Raw genomic sequence first — 20,872 nt, 5'->3', positions numbered from 1 at the left:
AGATGATGGAACACAGTCACAAGATATCGGCTGGTCTTTTAAATGGAGATGCATAAAAGTTTCTTTTTGCAGAGGGTGGTGAATTTCTGGAATTTTCTGCTCCAAAGATTGTTCATCTTAGGAGTATTTAAGATGGAGGTAAATATATTTTTGAAAGATTAGGGAATTGAGGGCCATGAGGAACTGACACAGAAAAAGAGTTGAGATCAGCACAGATCAGCCACAATCACACTGAATGGTTTGCAGAACCAGGTGCTCTAATTCTGCTCTTACTTTGTGTTCTTGTAAGACATTTCTTAATTAGTACAGGTGTCAGAGGTTATGGGGAGAGGGCAGGAGAATGGGCTTAGGAGGGAGAGATAGATCAGCCATGATTGAATGGCAGAGTAGATTTTAGTTTAGTTTATTAGTTTAGAGATGCAGCGACGAAACAGGTCCTTCACGATCCCCGCATATTAACACTATCCTACACACACCAGGGACAATTTTTACATTTACCAAGCCAATTTACCTACATACCTGTACGTCTTTGGAGAGTGGGAGGAAACCGAAGATCTCTGAGAAAACCCACGCAGGTACTCAGGGAGAATGTACAAACTCCGTACAGACAGCACCTGTATATCATATCATATCATATATATACAGCCGGAAACAGGCCTTTTCGGCCCTCCAAGTCCGTGCCGCTCAGCGATCCCTGTACATTAACACTATCCTACACCCACTAGGGACAATTTTTACATTTTACCCAGCCAATTAACCTACATACCTGTACGTCTTTGGAGTGTAGGAGGAAACCGAAGATCTCGGAGAAAACCCACGCAGGTCACGGGGAGAACGTACAAACTCCTTACAGTGCAGCACCTGTAGTCAGGATCGAACCCAGGCCTCCGGCGCTGCATTCGCTGTAAAGCAGCAACTCTACCGCTGCGCCACCGTGCCGCCCACAAAGTAAGACGATAGGCCGAATGGCCTAATTCTACTAAAACTTATGACCTGATGACATTTCTTCAGAACTTGTGCAAAAACAAATGACACATTTAATTAATAAAAAGTTTGATTTCAAATTTTCAATATTTAAGAATTAGAAAAGTACAGTAGAAGGAAGATATGTTTTCAGAGTTCTGATGCACAACAAACAAAAATGCAATATGTGGGGATACAGTTTATACATGAAATATTATTGCAATATTTGTTAAATTATATTATCCAGGGAAATTTTTCTCAAACTATTGTCAGAGTGTAGGTGGCTTAGGAGGAACCATACAATATGGGACTGCATCCGTCTTTGAAAATTGCATGCATTAAATTGGATTATATTTATCAAACCAAAATCAATGAGCCAGTGTTGCTCCCAACAACTGCAGATTTGTGATTTTACCCCACCAGGCAGCTGCAATTGTTTTTAATAATTGTGTACACTGGAGCAGGGGTACTAGAACTAAGTTTCTGTGAATTAAGGCGTGGTCACACTCACTTGTAAATCTTCAGTTAAATAGACTACAGAATATCTGTGAATTTAGAAGTAACAGCATTTTCAGACTTATTCAACGCTGTCTATAAACCAGGGTGGACGAAGTAACTACAGAGTTATGTCAAACGTTAATTGATGAAGGATTTCTCAAAATGGAACTGAAAACTTGTTGCATCAAACACCTTCCCCTTGCTGGGGTTCGTCATGGCAACAGCTTATCATCTCCAAACAGCTCACTTAACAACCAGTTATTTTCAGAACAAAGACCTCAAGGGACAATTTCATCTAATTGTTTTGGCATGCTATGCACAGTAGGATATATGAACAAGAATTGAAATGAAATCCCACTACAAATACAGTGATCATAACCATCAGGTTACATTACACGATCATTACACATGAATGTGGATCACCACACTTGTGTTTCTTTGAAGGAGGGAGGCAAAAAATAATATTTTACCAGTACAAAAAGTCCATTTGTAAAAACGTGACCAAGAAAAGGAATTAATTGTTGCGGCACCTGAATTAAATGATTCAGTGTGGTAACATACTGGAACGTCAGAACAGTCACAATTGTTACCAAGAAGTGTTATCATTGTGTATTTAATGCAGGGCGACACAGCGTGATGTGCTGGGTGAAGCAAAGGTGGAAATTAGAGCTCCGACATTTAAATTGGAGTTTTTGACAGAACAGCACAAAAAGCAACAACTTTGAGTTATGCAGAACCTTTCCAGTCACATCAAACTCCATCAACCATTACTCTCTACTGCATTATTAAGCCAATTTTGGATCCCACAAATGTTTTAAATTTAGTAAGATCAACAATCCTCCGTGTAACCGTGTCAAAAAATCTGTAGTTCATCAATCACCATCTTCCCTAAATCAAATCCATGTTGACTGTCCTTAAGCAATCTACACCTTTAGGATAATTATTTGTTTGATCCATTATATTTTTTCAGTGATATGCCCATTGCTGATGTAATTATTGCCAAATATGATTCAACAACTTATTTTTAAACACTATTTTCCCCTTTCAGTTTCGGCTGCTGTATTATTTCAATCAAAGGGGAAATCGTAAAGCTAGTTCTTCATAAATAGTTTTCTGTTGTTGGCAGCACCCTGGTGGATTTATACATATGGCTCCTTAACCTGCTTTCAATTACGGAGTGGCAAAATACACATTTCTTTGTATGGCCTGACAGGTTTTATACATGATCACAGTACCACCTTATTCCTTCAATTAAAAATTATAAATTTTACTAATGTCCTAACCAATACACTCAGGGAACTACAAAAAAATATTGGCACTTCTGTCATCCATGCCTTAGAGCCTGTGTATATTCCCACTCCTATTCTTCCCTCACAAACTTAGTTCCCTCATGAAAAAAACACATTCAATTGCACCAGGTGTCTGCCAGTTGATTCTGCTAACATTTCCATGTCATGTCTTTATCAGTTCTCAATTTACAAAATATATGCAACTTCAATATCATTTTAGCATACTTGTGTTTATGCTACTCTTGTTGTAGTCCAAAATCTCTAGAACTAAACTGGTCGCTGAGCTGACCCCTAGGAGTCAATAGTTTGAGCAAGACCCTGAAGATAAATCATTAACCGGAAAAACTTACTCTGTTCGTCTCTCCAGTTATCACCAGATCTGCTGTATCTTGCTGTTATCCATTTGAAACAGCACCCAGTTTCCTATTTGTCAAGTACCGTTTTACCTGGGCTTTGTCTCAGACCCTGCCTGAACTTTTCCAAAAATGAATTCACTGTTATTATACTCTTTCTAAAGATTTTTTATCTACCTTCCATCGCTTGCATTCTTTTTAATCTCTCAACAGCTTTGTTAATTCTCAAATATGAACAGACGTAATATTGGCTCACTCTGAATTATTGCTAAAGGAAGGCTAATTTTATCTCAAATCATGGATTCGAAGCTTTTAACCATCAAATGTGAAAATTGCTCCACGTCTTTCCAATTATGAATTTTGTATTCCTTCACAGCAGTCACCTTAATAGAGCAGCATTACACTAACTAATGCTTGATTAGGACAATTTTACATCATCAGATTTAGCCTGTAGAGAGTATAATGACAATTCCTGCAGAACAAACAAATGATGCATCAGCCCTGATGTGTTCACACCCAAAGATAATGTTTGTGTAGTAACTCATCGGTTTCTGTTATTCTCACAGTATCTATATACTACAACTCTCGTTTGTTTGTTTGTTTGTTTGTTCCTGAACTACAACCAAAACGGTACACGATAGCACAACAATTTTAGGCCCACCTTACTCACCGTCGTCCCTTTGGTGCTAATGGAAGAAGTTTCATTGAAATTGTTGTTATATTTTTTAAGTTATTCACATTTTAAAGTTTAAAGTTTATCTCCACGGGAGGGAGGGGGAGGAAGGAACGGACGGGGGAGGAAGGGAGGGGGAGGGAGGGGGGAGGAAGGGAGGGCAGGGTGGAGGGAGGGTGGATGTGGGGTTGAGGGGGATGTAGTGGGGGTGTGGGGAGGAGGGGGGTGGAGAGAGGGGGAAGGGGAGGAGGGAAGGGGAGGAGGAAGGGGGTATGGGGAGGAGGAAGGGGAGGGAGAGGAGGGAGGGGAGGGGTGGGAGAGGGAGGGGGGAATGGGAGGGGGAGAGAGGGCAGAGGAGGGAGGGAGGGGGGAGTGAGAGGGGGAGGAGGGAGGGGGGAGGAGGGAGGGGGAGGAGAGGGGAGGAGGAGTGGGGGAGAGGGTGCTGCACCAATGCAGGAGAGGTTTGGGCCCAATGGGTCCACTTGGTCTAGTATAGTCATAAATATGAAAATATAGGAAAAAAAACAATGAAGAAAGATAATTTTTTGAAATCCTCACCTCTTCTGGCAGGTGAAGAATTGTGTATTCCTCAGAGCTGAAAGCCGAAAGAGCCTTGTATGCTGAACTGGCTATGAGGGAGTCCTGCAAAGAATAAAAACAATACCTTCTTATATAACATTTGTGAAACAATATACTACTAACATCCAATTACAACACCAAGACACCAAGAATTCCTTCTTGCTGACCCAATTATTTTAATATATTATAAGATACAATAATTGCACACAAACAGTAGGACATCAGAAGGTACAACAGAGTAATGGTTGTAAAGTGATTAAGAATATGGAGCCTAAACAATTAGCCGAGGAATAAAATTCAAATCCCAACTGCAATGAAATAATTCATTTTATTCAGCATCTGTCGAATCCCGTAATAAATGATCCATATGCAAGAAGTAATGGCAGGACAGTAGTGCAGTTGCTAGAGCCGCTGCTTCACGATGCCAGAGACCTGGGTTCGATTCTGACCTTGGGTGCTATCTTTGTGGAGTCTGCATGTTCTCCGTGACTGCTTTGGATTTCTCTAGGTGCTCTGGTTTCTGCCAACATCCCAAAGCCGTGCTGGTTTGTGTGTTAATTGGCCCCTGCAAATTAGTCCGACGTATAGGGAGCCGATGCAAAAGTGGAATAACATAGAACTGGTGTCAACAGGTGATTGTTCGTCAGAGGGGACTCAAGAGGGCTGTTTCCATGCTGTATTTTTCAATCGATTTCAAGGTGCAATAACACTGAATGAGTCTTGTGAACTGTGACAGTTAGCAAATTAGATTAAAAGCATCTCAATGAATCAAAACCATTTAATATTTGGCATATTCTGACACATTAATGATGTGGAGGCAAATGCATGTTACTGCACACATAATTAATATTGCAAGCCCTGACTTAGTTGATGGGTGAAGGTTATTTGTACCTTATTCTGGGTGTGGCTCCACAACATGCTTACAACATGCTCTCTGAATTTCTAGAGAGAAAAAAACACTCTGATCAATAAATGTAATCTAGTAAACAGTCCAAAAACATTAGACATTCATTAAATTTCAACAAGCCAATGACAGGCATTTGAAATCAAATTCACAACAATAAGAACCTTTCAGGTACAAGCAGGCAGTTACACCTTGGCAGATCCTCAAAGCTGACCACCGCTACATATGAAATTATTCATTGTATTATGGACAAACCAATTATCATTATTTTCGCAAAAACAATGACAACTGGCACCATGTTTAAAATTAGGTGATGGGGGGCTAAAGTCCTCATGTTGATCATGCCTGGGAAAGAACTCCACCAGCAGAAGTATTGTGCAAGACTCATCTGAAGACTTCTTGGTGCAGGAGGTCGAGGGGTGGTCTTATGGGGGTGTATAAAATAATGAGGGGAACCGATTGGAGAATCAACAACCAGAGGACATAGGTTTAAGGTGAGAGGGGAAAGATTTAATAGGAACATGAGGGGCAATTTGTTTCACATAGAGGGTGGTGGATATATGGAACCAACTGCCAATGGAGATAGTTGAGGCAGGTACTATAACAACATTTAAAAGACATTTGGGCAAGTACATGGATACGAAAGGTTTAGAGGGATATGGGCCAAACACGGGAATGTGGGACTAGTATAGATGAGGGATCTTGATCGGCATGAACGAAGGGCCTGTTTCCATGCAGTATGACTGGATAACACCCAGTATGAAACAGATCAAGATAAGTCAAGTTGACCAATAAAATCTCTTCTTCCACTGACCATATACAAAGTAGCTCACATGGGTTTTTACTCAGCCTACTACCACGCCTAGCAAAGGATGACCTTAACCTCAGAAAGACACAAAATGCTGGAGTAACTCAGCGGGTCAAGCAGTATCTCTGGAGAGAAGGAATGGGTGACGTTTCGGGTCAAGACCCTTCTTCAGACTGCAAGTCAGGGGAAACGGAAATTAGAGATATAGACAGTGATGTAGAAAGATATGGAACAAATGAATGAAAGATATGCATAAAAGCAGATCTTAACCTCATTGCCCAAGATATTCTTTAAATTGTAAATACAGCTAATCTCAAAAGTCTCTTACTTTAAAATCCTACATCTATCCTATAATATTTTATCTAAATCTAGAATTCAATGCTTCATTTCATCTTTATTCAGGTTCACACAGAATGCAGAGATGAAATTTCAACAGTGTGGCCTAATCAACATTCATAACAAAACTAAGTAAGAATTTAGACGTGATCTCTTCAGACGATCACTTCCAAGTTCTCCAAGGCTTTGGACATAGGGCAGTGTCTAAAAGCAAGTCATCCATAAATCATATTGCCTCCATCATACCACCCATAAATTGCAAAGACATTTTACAGCAAAACCCCCAAAATCTTTGGTTTAAGAACCTTCCATTATTAGTTATTTTTAAGCATTCTCTTGCCATGAACTTATTTGAGTTATATTTGTTTCCCATTGTCAAAACATTGGCTGATGCCACTTACCTCATATTCGATGCACTTAAGATTTAGCGAAGGAACCAGAGCAAACACTTCAGTCAGGGCTCTGACAACAAGTGGTCGTGAGTCACAGCTGAGCTTCGAAGACAGAGCATGCCATGTGGAACGAATGTCAACCACCTAAACAAGAAAAAGGATTTCAATGGTTTGCCATCCAGGATATCATTATTTAACTGCTAAGGTTTGCTTCTAACTGCTTCAAGTTTCCTGAATCTCCCTTCAATTGTATTTTACGCTAAACAGGCTTTCTATGAAAATGTGATGAAAGATGAGGAGATTTGAAAGAAAGAAATGGTGGGCGTCAGTGGGATGAGCAGGAAATAAGGAATACGAACGGGAATGATTAAAGAAATGAGGAGGGAAAACATGAGACAAAATGAAAATAAGATGCGTGGTTAGACACAAAATACTGGAGTGACTCAGTGGGACAGGCAGAATCTCTGGAGAGAAGGAATGGGTGACATTTCAGGTTGAGACCGTTTCTCAGACTGAAGGGTCTCAACCTGAAACATCACCCATTCCTTCGCTCCAGAGATTCTGCCTGACCCACTGAATTATTCCAGCATTTTGTGTCTATCTTCAGTGTGAACCAGCATCCTTGGCGGCAAAAACAGGAGGCAGATTATTATCTCAATGGTGTCAGGTTAGGTAAGGGGAAGTGCAGCGAGACCTGGGTGTCCTTGTACACCAGTCACTGAAAGTTGGTGTGCAGGTACAGCAGGCAGTGAAGAAAGCTAATGGCACGTTGGCCTTCATAATGAGAGGATTTCAGTAAAGGAGTAGAGGTTCTTCTGCAGTTGTATAGAGCCCTGGTAAGACCACATCTGGAGTATTGTGTACAGTTTTGGTCTCCTAATTTGAGGAAGGACATCCTTGTAATTGAGGCAGTGCAGCGTAGGTTCACGAGATTGGTCCATGGGATGGCGGGACTGTCATATGAGGAAAGATTGAAAAGACTAGGCTTGTATTCACTGAAGTTTAGAAGGATGAGAGGGGATCTTATAGAGACATCTAAAGTTATAAAAGGACTGGACAAGCTAGATGCAGGACAAATGTTCCCAATGTTGAGGGAGTCCAGAACCAGGGGCCACAGTCTTAGAATAAAGGGGAGGCCATTTAAAATTGAGGTAATAAGGAACTTTTTCACCCAGAGTTGTGAATTTGTGGAATTCTCTGCCACAGAGGGCAGTGGAGGCCAAATCACTGGATGGATTTAAGAGAGAGTTAGATAGAGCTCCAGGGGCTAGTGGAATCAAGGGATATGGGGAGCAGGCACGGTTTACTGATTGTGGATGATCAGCCATGATCACAATGAATGGTGGTGCTGGCTCGAAGGGCCGAATGGCCTCCTCCTGCACCTATTTTCTATGTTTCTATGTTTCTATCTTCAGTTCCTTCGCACACATAAGATGCATGGTGGGGGGTTTTCGGAGATTTCACTATGTGTGGGTTCCTCAAAGATATATAAATGTGAGAAAAAAATAAAAGACAGAGGAGTGGTGTTTCATTTTGAATACTCTGCAACTTCTAATATAGTGTTGGGAAAAATAAGTATAAGAATCTAGGCTTCATCCACAGTGAACATTTATGTGCTGGAAGCAGACTTTAATAATCTAGACACCTAATCATAACTAAACAAACTACTTAATTTCTGCCAGTTTTGAATTCACTGAATACAAAGCGTCCCGCAATTCTGTACCCATCAAATCAACATTCACACTGAATGCCTGTAAATAACAATATCTAGATATTAATCAGAGGCTTCGAATAAGAACCTTTCGTTAGAAGGGAGGATGGGGAATGCTTAAAAATCATAGAAAACTCTGAGTAATAAAACTACATATGTAGTGGAATGATTGCACATTCAGAGTTGATGAGAACAGCCAGGTTAGAACAAAGAACACACTTTCTCACAGGAACAGACCCTTCGTCCAACAATGTCTGTGCCAAATATGGTGCTTACTTAAAATAGTCTATTTTTGCCAGTATGTGATCCATATCCCTCCATTCCCTGCATATTCATGTGTCTATTTAAAAGCCTCTTAAATACCACTGTCATATCTGCTTTCACCACCACCCCTGGCATCTACTACTCTGTAAAAAACTTGGTTGCACATCTCCTTTAAACTTTCTTCCTCTCACCTTATAGATATGCCCTCTAGTCTTTGACATCCCTACCCTGGGTAAAAGGTTTTATCTACCCTATCTATATCTTTCATTATTTTATATACTTCTATGAGATCTCCTCTAAACCTCCAATCCTCCAAAGAAAATAATCCAAATTTGTCTAACCTCTCCTAAGAGCAAATCCCCTTCAATCCAGACAGCAACCCTGTAAACTTCTTCTGTACCCTCTCTAACACCTCCACATCCTTCCTTTAAGGCCAATGGGACAACTAGAAATGCACATAACTAAAGTCCTAAAAAGCTGCAACATTACGCCCTGACTCTTATATACCAAATACAACCAATGAAGGGATGCATGCTGTATGGCTTCTTTCCCACTATTTACTTGTGTTGCCAGCCACTTTCAGGGAGCTATGGGCTTGGACCCCAAGATATACCTCAGAAGGCAGTGGAGGCCAATTCTCTGAATGCATTCAAGAGAGAGCTAGCGATTAAGGATAGCGGAGTCAGGGGGTATGGGGAGAAGGCAGGAACGGGGTACTGATTGAGAATGATCAGCCATGATCACATTGAATGGCGGTGCTGGCTCGAAGGGCCAAATCGCCTCCTCCTGCACCTATTGTCTATTGATATATAATACTAAAACTCTCGTTTGTTTGTTTGTTTGTTCCTGAACTACAGCCAAAACGGTACACGATAGTGCGGCAATTTTAGGCCCACCTTACTCACCGTCAATCCTGTGGTGCTAATGGAAGAAGTTTCTTTGAAATCGGTGTTATATTTTTAAAGTTATTCACATTTTAATGTTTAAATCTATCTCCTAGGGAGGGAGGGATGGAGGGAGGGAGAAGGATAATGGGGGAAGAGGGAGATGGAGTGGGGAAGGGGAAGGGGAGGAGGGAGAGAGGGAGGAGGAGGGAGGGGGAGGGAGGACAAGGGGGGTTGAGGGGGATGGAGTGGGGGAGGGGAAGGGGAGGGAGGACAAGGGGGGTTGAGGGGGAGGGGGAGGGGGAGGGGAGAGGGGGGAGGGAGGGGAAGGGGAGGGGGTGGAGGGAGGCGGAGGGTGGGGATAGGGAGGGGGAGGAGGGAGGGGAAGGGGGAGGGGAGGGGGTGGAGGAAGGGGGGGAGGAGGGAGGGGGAGGGGGGGAGGGGGGAAGGGGGAGAGGGGAGGGGAGGGGAAGGGTGGGAGGAGAGAGAGCTGCACCAATGCAGGAGAGGTTTGGGCCCAACGGGTCCACTTGGTCTAGTATATATATATATATATATATATTGGTTTATAGGTTGAAAGTGGGAATGACTTCTTCCCATTACTGAACAATCTGATCATGCTCACCTCAGCTTGGCACATTGCATGCAGGCCCTGGAGTGCAAGTACTGCAGGTGTAGCCTGGTCTGGTCTTGTACATTCATTCAGCACCTTGGAAATTGCTGCTAACATATCAGCTCCATGCTGGTAAGGCCTGACAAAAAGACAGAAATATGAAAAGAGAAATGTAAAAATATCACATAAATGGACTAAATATTGCCTTCCAAACCAATGTGTAGGAAAAAAACTGCTGGTGCTGGTTTAAATTGAAGGCAGACACAAAATGCTGGAATAACTCAGCGGGACAGGTAGCATCTCTGGAGAGAAGGAATGGGTGACGTTTCGGGTCGAGACCCTTCTTCAGTCTGAGTCCTCTCCGTTGTTGAATATATTGAACAAAACCTCAGTTAAAACTAAGTTTTACCTCAGTTCAAAACTAACCTCAGTTAAAACCTTCGAAGAGCAACTGAGGTAAATCAACTAACAGAGACGGAAAAGGAATCACACCATGAGCTAATAAATGGAGTACACCCGTTCACACTCTTAGCTAATTATTTTGGGGGGGGGGGCAATATGCAAAATGCAACACAGATTTTTGCTGGTGCCTTTCTCACCTCTTTCTGCAGATCTCCCTGATCGACGCAGCTTTGGCTATTAATTGCTCCCAGTGGTCTTCTTTAGCACAAGAGACAGACGGAGCATCAACTAATGCCATATATTTCTGTAGCTCTGGATACACACGATCCTAAGAAGTGAATGAAAAACTGTGTGGTCTCCAACTAAAAAGATATTCAATTATTATGCGTGGTCAAGAAGCGCATAATAATTTTTAAATCAACATGCACAATGTTGCACTTCATAATAAAGGGGAAAAAACTTCAGACAAAAGAAACATTATCCAATCACAAAATTAAATTAAATTTCCAGATTGTGGAAGAAAATATTAAAACTAACGGTATGCCATAAGTTTCAAGGACATTGACCATGCAGTTTGTTTTCTGATTATGATGAAACAGTTTTGCAGCTTGCAAGAGTTTATTCTGCAAGAATGGTTGAACAGCCACTCGGGTAATACATTCAGGAGGTTCACCTAGAATTATACCAAAGCACCAAAGAAATGGACCAGAATGGGTTGCTGCAAGCCCAATCACAAAATATTTTAAAAGGTAGCTTGCACAAAGCAGGCTTACCCCATGAACCCACTGTCTTACACAAGATCCTATTCATATTTAATCATGTACCTGTGGTTCCAAATAATCCATAAAATATTCAATTTAACCATGTGGCAATTTTTGTTGACTACAATTATTCCATAACAGACATACACATCGATTTCTATTCTCCATTTGGAGAATACAAAAAGTAATAATCTTCATTTGGACATTCTATAGAGTGCATCTTGTAGAAACTGCACAGAGATAGCATTGTCTGGTGATGTGTACACCAAGTCAATCTCACCTGATTTTCCCACAGAATTGTCATAAGACGCAGAGATATGGCTTTAAGTTTTGGTGTTTTCCGCATCATTTGTATGGCATGAATTATCTGAGCAACACAAACCTAATATCAGAAGGTGAAAGGGTTAGAAGTCAGCTTGCCAACAATTTGGCATCTTTAAATACTTTCAAAATACTCACAACTCTCTTAGCTTGATGAATACCATTTCGTAACACAAACCTTGTGCGTGCCCAGAGCAGGAAGAGTATAAAGGATAGCATGGCACAAAGATGGTTCCAGTGGCCTTCCCAATTTGAACATCAAAACAGAAATCAGATGTGGTACCTACAATGAAAAACAATGGCGGACATTACTTGGCCACAGCCCAAGGAACTATTTAGGTATCATTAAATAAATGTGGAGTTCACTTCAACATACAGCTAACCCCCCTAAGCCTTTCCTATCCATGTACCTGTCCAAACACTTATTAAATGTTGTAATTGTATCTGCCTCTACTACCTCCTCTGCAGCTTGATCCAGATATTCACCATCATTGGGTGAAAAACTTTTTTGTTCCCTCTTTGTTCTCTAGTTCCAGGCTCCTATGGTTTGGGGAAAAAAGATTCTTAGTATCTATCCTCTCTGTGACCCTCAAACTGTTCTAAAACTCTACTAGGTCACTCCTCAGCCTCCTACATTCCAGCGAGTAAAACCCAGTCTATGCGATATCTGATATCTACAGCCCTCCATTCCAGGTAAGATCCTGGTGATATTCTTCTGAAAACTCTCCATCACTACATCTTTCCTGTGATGTGGTGCCAGGACAATAAAAAATACTCCATGTGCATTCAAACCAATGATTTGTACAAATGCAGCACGATGTCCTATTCTTGTACTCAATGCCTCAGCCTATGAAGGTAAACATACCAAATGCTTTTCACTACCCTGTCCACCTATGTCATCATTATCATGGAGCTATGGAGTTGTACCACAAATCTCCTTATACATCAATGCTCCCAAGGCCCCTGTCATTTATTCTCTAAGTCCTAACAGAATTTGACCTCCCAAAATGCATTACCTCAAATTGACTTTTTGTGGGTTACATCAAATGGTCCTTGTTCCCAATGTGCACTGGCACCATCCCCCAACTCTTTCTTCATGACATCGAGGACTGCATTGAGGCTGCCTCCTGCACCCGTGCAGAACTCGTTGATTTCAGTAACTCTGAAGAAGGGTCTCGACCCGAAACATCGCCCATTCCTCTCTCCCGAGATGCTGCCAGGCCCGCTGAGTTAAAACAGCATTTTGTGTCTACCTTCATTAACTTTATCACTAACTTCCATCCTGCCCTCACATTCACTTTCTGTTAGGACATCTGAGATGCCCTCTTTCGTTAGTAAACGTTATTTACTAACACAGGTGATCCCTCACCTGCGTCTCCTCTGTGCCTCATAGTTTTGCCCGCACCCCCCTTTCCCAAGACAAAACAAGGATGGAGTTCCCCTGGTCCGCACCTTTCACCCCACCAGCCTTCGCTTCCAACATATCATTCTACGACATTTCCTTACCTCTAATGTGACCTTATCACTAATCACATCTTTCCATCCCCACCTCTTTCCACCTTCTGCAGAGACCACTCCCTCCATAACTCCTTGGTTCACCAATCCCTTCGCACCCAAATAACCCCCTCCACAGGCACTGTCCCCTGGAACCGCAGGAGTTGTAACACCTGTCCTTATACCTCCTCCCTCACATCCATGCTGGGACCACATCAGCCCTTCCAAGTGACAGTTTCATGTGCACCTAATCTAACCCCATCTACTGCATCCCAGTAACAGCATTTGCATGCGTCAGAGACCTGGGTTTGATCCCGACTACGGGTGCTGTCTATGTGGAGTTTGTATGTTCTCCCCGTGACCACATGGGTTTTCTCCGAGATCTTTGGTTTCTTCCCACACTCCAAAGACGAACAGGTTTGTAGGTTAATTGGCTTGGGTTTGTATACTTGGTATCAGTGCAAATTGCCCAAGTGTGTGTCAATGTGCGGGGATCACTAGTCGGTGTGGACCCGGCGGTCTGAAGGGTCTGTTTCTGTGCTGTATCTCTAAACTGAACTAAGCGGAGACTTGGCGACCATTTCACTGAACACTTGCGCTTTGTCCACCACGGCCTATTGGATCTCTCAGTTGCCAACCATTTTAATCCTCTTTGCATTTCCATACTGACCTTTCTGTCCCGAGTCTCATCCATTGTCAGAGTGAGACCAACCACAAACTGGAGGAACAGCACCTCATATACTCCTTGGGTAGCTTTAAACCCAATAGTATGAACATCGAATTCTCAAATTTTAGCTAACTGTCAAAACCACCCCTTCCTACCTCTCTTATTTTCCCGGCCTGAACTCTCACCCATTTCTCCCCACCATCCACATTCCTTCCTCTGGCTTCATAATTTGCAACTCTTCAACCCTTTTGTCTCACAGTGTCTGTCTTTTCATCTCTAGCCTTTGTTCCAACCATCTGCCTATCAAAACCTTCGATCATCTGTATTAACCTATTGCCTGCCAGGCTTTGTCACCCTCCTCCCTTCAAGCTTTGTTCCCTTCACCCACCACAATCACTGAAGGTTTCCAACCCGAAACATCATCTATCCATGTTCTTGTCATTTGTGAGCGGAGCACCAAGGCACATTCCTTGTACATGCATACTTGGCCAATAAACTTATTCATTCATTCATTCATTCATTCATTCATTCATTCAGAGATGCTGCCTGACCCGCTGAGTTACTGAAGCACTTTATGTTTTGTCTTTAACCTTATTCTTCAGCTGATCTATGCCCTACTGTATCTTTAGACAACCTTCTTCACTATCTACAGTTACACCAATCTTTTTATTGTCTGCAAACTTACTAACCAAATCCCTTACATTCTTATACAAATTATTTATACATATTATTACCAACAAAGGTGCCGTACTAATCCCTGTGGTGTATCATGTTAGAGATTTCCAGTCATAAAACACCCATCTACCACTACTCTCTGCCTCCTAACACCCAGTCAATTTTGGATTCAGGTTACTAAAAAACCTCAGAACCCTTGTCCCTTAACTTTCCCCACCAGTCTGCGATCTGGGACAATGTCAAAAATCTTACCGATGTCTGTGTAAAGCACAACTTTATATGCATGCTCTGCCCTTGATTTTCCTACTCACCTCCTCAAAACAATTAAATTTGTGAGACATGACCACCCGTGCACATAACTATAATGGCTCCTAATTCTTCCCTGACTTTCCAAGTGAACCTAAACCTCTCTTCTTACCCTGGCTGTCAGCACAACACGGACTGCTCACCATGCAGACTGCCCACCCTCCCCTTTCAGCATGTTCTGTACTCACACAGAGAACATGGTATGAGGGAGGCAACATATCATCTGATATCTCAGTCACTGCCACAGAAAATCCTGTCTGCCCCCGTGACTATTGAGTCCCTTATCACTACTGCTTGTCTGGATGCTGCCCTTCCCTGTTGAGCCAGTTGTGGTGCTGCTGCTGCTATCCTCCAAGGTCAATCCCCCAACAGTATTCACAGCAGTATACCTGTTCCACAGTGGCATTTTCACAAGGGACTCCTGCACTACCTGACCCTCCTAGCAGTCACTCACCCACTCTTTGGCTGAATCTGTGGTGTGATCACCTCCCACACTTTCTGCCTCGTGTATGCTCCTTGATGAGTACAATTATTTCTCTAACCGCTCCGTGCGCTCTGAGACTCCGTGTGCTTGGTTGCACTTTTGTGAAAACGTAGTTGCTGCTTTGTTGCTCTGTTTATTTTAACTAGAATGAATAAACTCAGAACGTTCACTGACAAAAGGTCATCTTGAATATCCATCAAGATTTCACATTACAGCATATTTACAGCATAAATGCATGATCTCTTACACTTTCCCAACGAACAAATTCTCAGCTCATCTGAGGTGCCAGTGGAAACAAACAACAGAGATTGCTTCCAGCAGCTTTTGCAGGCATGCAAAACATACCTCCCATTATGCAATATTTTCATCCAACCTCTATCAGTACATCAATATCCAGCACACTCCTGCTTTCCCAAAGCTTTTCAAGGTGACACCACAGTTCTTACCTGAGAGGCATCGGCTTTAGCCAACTCTGCAGCAGTTTCCAGAGCGTTCTGAAGACACTCTCCATCCTCTCTTAAAATTATATAAGCAATCAGGAGAGTAATGTGTTCAGGCACTTTGTCATTTAGAGCCAGTGTTGATTTGACTGAAGACAACCAAATTGAAGAGGATTCGACATTGCAACTGAAATCATCCAGCAGTTTGCAAGTTGCAAAGAGAGTTCTATACCAACTGGTAATGTGAAATGTAAGCTCAGGAGATGGCTAGAAGAAAACAAAACAATTCTAGCAAAGTTAAACACACAAAAGAGCAATTCAAAAAGTTCAACAATACGTAAATAACATCATACATATTATCAAGGAATAGGAAATGTTGGTACCAAATTATTGACAAATGGAAGCAGCAAATTGGAACAGCTTGTATCCATATTCAGATTACATTAAAAATAAATTCACAAAACTCCTAACTGACAAGCAGGATGACTTGAATCTCTGATCCCAAATCATTGAAGTGTAATCCTTAAGGTTCAAAGATAGATCAACATCCAGGAACTTGCTTGTCTGGATCAACCAATACACTTGATTGAAAATATCCAAGAGTGAAAACCAAAGTGAGAGAATTTGCAATGAGATTAACATGATCACATTTATCACACGAACATGAGAACTATTGTTTGTCTCCACAAGATGACAGTGCAGACCACACAATTACATGAAACATCTCTAACCTTCTTCTGGAAAATCTAATATTCTATATTAAATCGTTAATTTTATTTGTTCGGAAACAGAACAAAATTTAGAATGAAATTGATTCTAAGAAGTGCCAAGAAAATCAATGCTCAAAAATCCTCAAATATCGAGGAGATTAGACAGTAGCTCCTATTGTAAAGACTTCCATTCTAGAGTTTCAAGGAAAAGGTACATGTATCTGAGAGAGAAGTTGTCTATATCATTTGTGAGGAAGTTAGTAATTAACACGACAATGATTTAGTTTATGCTATAATCTTTAAATAAAATCTCACTTAATTATGAGTTTTCTCCAAAGTGTAAAGACGATCCGTTTACTTGTATTTTATACATAAGATTTAAAAAAGTTGTCCTACCTCCTGTCTGCTCTCAAACTCAGTTTCCTCCCTCCGGATGATATCAAGCAATTTCACAGCCAATTGCTGGTTAGTTACAGTAACATTTCCATCTGATGTACATTCCATAACCACGGCAGAAGATGCTATTTGCAGTAAGGGCATCACTAGGACTAGAGCTACCTTGGACGAGGCATGCACGGGTGACAAAGAGAGGATCTTCAATGCTGTCAGTATTAGAAAGAACAACATCCTTTCATTAGCCTTAAATATTTTATGTACATGAAAAAATTGCATAGCTTCATTCCATGTGGAAAACAGCCTTCAAAATTCAAGCAGTAAGAATATTGCTCTGACAGTGTTGTTTTTATTATTATTAAAATATCAAAACAATATTCTTACTAATGTTTTCATTATAGCAACCAAAATAAATGTTTCAAGTGTTTATAATATTAATTTGCCACAACTGTAATGCTTGGTACGATTATGACATAATACTATGGACCTGGTAGTGCACTGGGTCACACCACTAGATTAGCAGGCAATGTTCTCGACCACTGATCACTAATATCTTTCAGAAAAAGGAATTTATCATCTTTATTCTGCCTGGTCCACATACAACATCCAGACTCAAAGCAATTGATTCTGGGGGAACAAAGAATGGACAAGCAATGCCAGTGATGGCCCCATTCTTGGAATAAACATACATTTAAAACATTACAATAATATGCAACTTTTATGAAGACTGGGATCATGATTATTGTGGATTATGCCACACCTTTCGCCCTGTGATAGTCCATGGATTTAAATAATTTGAAGTTTCCACGCTAGTAAAATGACTATTTTACTTTATAAAGTAAAATTTACAAATCAACATGAGGTGCAATCAGAATCTTTGGCAGAGATCCAGGCCAATTCATCATCTGTACACATGCTGAGATTACCAATCTGATGCAGTATGATTGCTCTACAAATTGAATGTACAGTGCCCTCCATAATGTTTGGGACAAAGACCCATCATTTATTTATTTGCCTCTGTCATCCACAATTTGAGATTTGTAACAGAAAAAAAAATAAAGTGCACATTGCTAGATTTTATTAAAGGCCATTTTTATATACTTTGGTTTCACCATGTAGAAATTACAGCTGTGTTTATACATAGTCCTCCCATTTCAGGGAACCATAATGTTTGGAACACATGGCTTCACAGGTGTTTGTAATTGCTCAGGTGTGTTTAATTGCCTCCTTCATGCAGGTATAGCTCTCAGCACCCACCTTTCTTTCAGTCTTTCTATCACCTTTGGAAACTTTTATTGCTGTTTATCAACATGAAGTCCAAAGTTGTATCGATGAAAGTCAAAGAAGCCATTCATTGTGAGACTGAGAAACAAGAAGAAAACTGTTGGAGACATCAGCCAAACCTTAGGCGTACCAAAATCACTGTTTGGAACATCATTAAGAAGAAAGAGAGCACTGGTGAGTTTACTAATTGCAAAGGGACTGGCAGGCCAAGGAAGACCTCCACAGCTGATGAGAGAATTCTCTCTATAATAAAGAAAGGTATGGAGGAGAGAAGGAACTGCCCAAGATCCAAAGCATACCACGTCTGTGAAACACGGTGGCAGGGGTGTTATGGCCTGGGCATGTATGGCTGCTGAAGATACTGGTTCACTTATCTTCATTGATGATACAACTGCTGATGGTAGTAGCATAATGAATTCTGGTGTATAGACACATCCTATCTGCTCAAGTTCAAACAAATGTCTTAAAACTCATTGGTCGGCTACAGCAAAACAATGATCCCAAACATACTGCTGAAGCAACAAAGGAGTTTTTCAAAGCTAAAAAATGGTGAATTCTTGAGTGGCTATGTCAATCACCCGATTTGAACCCAATTGAGCATGCCTTTTATTTGCTGAAGAGAAAACTGAAGGGGACTAGCCCCCAAAACAGGCATAAGCTAAGGATAGCTGCAGTCCAAGCCTGGCAGAGCATCACCAGAGAAAACACCCAGCAACTGGTAATGTCCATGAATCGCAGACTTCAAACAGTCATTGCATGCAAAGGATATGCAACAAAATACTAAACATGACTGCTTTATTTACATGACATTGCTGTGTCCCAAACATTATGGTGCCCTGAAATGGGGGGACTATGTATAAACACTGCTGTAATTTCTACATGGTGAAACCAAAATGTATAAAAATGGCTTTATTTCAAATCTGACAACGTGCACGTTAGCCACATGTGATTTTTTTCTATTACAAATCTCAAATCGTGGAGTACAGAGGCATATAAATAAATGCTGGGTCTTTGTCCCAAACATTATGGAGGGCACTGGATGTTGATGGTGTTTGAAGTGGAGAGAAGGGATGCAAATGGAGTTGATTCTTGGAAGCTGCGAATTAGAGAAATTAAACATTCTAGGCAGACGTATTTCATACATTAACAGTGCATATAATATTGCAATGCTAAACAAAATGCATCTACAGAACTGAATATCTGAATGTATAAATTACGTAGTTTAATTGGACAGTTATCAAACAAGCTAAATCATTCCAATTTCCACTCAAAAAATAAATCGTTCCAGCAAACATCCTCTTATGAGTTTCCAAAAGATGATCCAGAATTTCTAACAGCTTGTACAGTAACAAAGGACTTTGTGTTTAATATAATGGTACACATCAGCAGAACTATATATATTTTAGCATAAACCATCCAAAAAAAGTAATAGATTGCACAATAGTATTTTATTCAACAGACCCCTGACAATGTTTACCAAGAGCTACAAATAGGTATTTTGTAAAGACAGTGAAAAGTACTTGAGTTATACTTTAAAATTCATTTGCAGTGGTCGACCTTCTTTATCTGAACTGATAATGAGGGACCCATTAAAATAAGTATTATGTTGAAAAAGAAAAGGTCAATTCAGATAATAAAAGTTTGTATCCACGAATGAAAATATGGGGCACTATAGAATTAAATGGCACTTTCAGAGTAAAGGTAGACACAAAATTTAGATTAAAAACCAAGAACACAATTTTACTCTGAAGGTATCGGGAAAAAAACTGTAGATGCTGGTTTAAATCGAAGGTAGACACAAAATTTTGTGTCTACCTTCGATTTAAACCAGCATCTGCGGGGTTTTTTCCGATACCTTCAGAGTAAAATTGTGTTCTTGGTTTTTAATCTAAATTTCAAAAGATTTTAGGTTGTGGTTGCAGATAACAAACCGCTATTCAGAAAATCATTCTACCTAATTAAAATGTCAAGTGAAATATAGCCATCAGCCATAGGTATTTCATTCAGGTTTGGTCTTTGCAGTCTATTCAACCAAACATGTAATGAAAGATATTGCCAGGGTTTTGTTTCACAGAAAAAAAAGTCCATTGCCATTTAATGAGTCCCATTTACTCAATGCATGAATAATAAACCACAAATAGTCTTTACCGTTTTCTTAGCTTTGGATTAATGTAAATCTGCAATAAAAATGCCTTCACAACTCCCGTTGAATCTCAAAAGTAGATTAATAATTGCAACATGCTCTACAGGTTGTTCTGCTATAATGCAATAGTTACATTCATACGAAACACTGCAGAAAATAGTGTTAGAAAACAAATTGTGTAAATGGAGAAAAGGGGAACAAGGAGTTAGAATGTTTCAGACCATTGAAAATAATGGTCTTTTTAATCACTCAAAGTTTATTTTCATTACTACCAGCTAAAAATATTAAACCCTTTATGTTACATTGTTTAATAGGGTATCATTGCACAGTCAATAGAAGCAATCTTGTCAATTTCAATAATCAGTAGCAGTAAAAGTGACAGACTGTGTTCTCAGGAGACAATGTTGCCTGGTTATTGTTAGTGGTTACCTGGAAACACCAGAAACCTTTTTTGTCCCCAAGACAGATTTCTTTCTGCTTTTCATTTCCAAAGTAGCTTTTAAGTGGTTTTCTGGTTCCTGTTAG

At 40.7% G+C, this 20,872-nt stretch overlaps 1 protein-coding gene across 3 annotated transcripts in view; it reads right to left on the bottom strand.

The window, feature by feature from the left end:
* The window catches only part of focad (focadhesin), a 195,048-nt gene that overhangs the window by 99,893 nt on the left and 74,283 nt on the right, over positions 1-20,872 (bottom strand). For 2 of the 3 annotated variants that reach the window (XM_078396041.1, XM_078396039.1), the window contains exons 10-18: positions 16,924-17,129; positions 15,824-16,084; positions 11,930-12,034; positions 11,711-11,812; positions 10,867-10,997; positions 10,280-10,406; positions 6,805-6,939; positions 5,247-5,297; positions 4,335-4,418 (exon numbers count right to left, since the gene is read on the bottom strand). In XM_078396041.1, the coding sequence (XP_078252167.1) occupies positions 4,335-4,418; positions 5,247-5,297; positions 6,805-6,939; positions 10,280-10,406; positions 10,867-10,997; positions 11,711-11,812; positions 11,930-12,034; positions 15,824-16,084; positions 16,924-17,129 (1,202 nt within the window). The remainder of the gene's footprint in view (positions 1-4,334; positions 4,419-5,246; positions 5,298-6,804; positions 6,940-10,279; positions 10,407-10,866; positions 10,998-11,710; positions 11,813-11,929; positions 12,035-15,823; positions 16,085-16,923; positions 17,130-20,872) is intronic. The other variant, XM_078396040.1, reaches the window with a different exon arrangement.

The sequence above is a fragment of the Rhinoraja longicauda genome, chromosome 3 (assembly GCF_053455715.1).
Source record: "Rhinoraja longicauda isolate Sanriku21f chromosome 3, sRhiLon1.1, whole genome shotgun sequence".
NCBI classification, from domain to species: Eukaryota; Metazoa; Chordata; class Chondrichthyes; order Rajiformes; family Arhynchobatidae; genus Rhinoraja; species Rhinoraja longicauda.
This window is presented reverse-complemented; position numbering and strand designations above follow the sequence as displayed.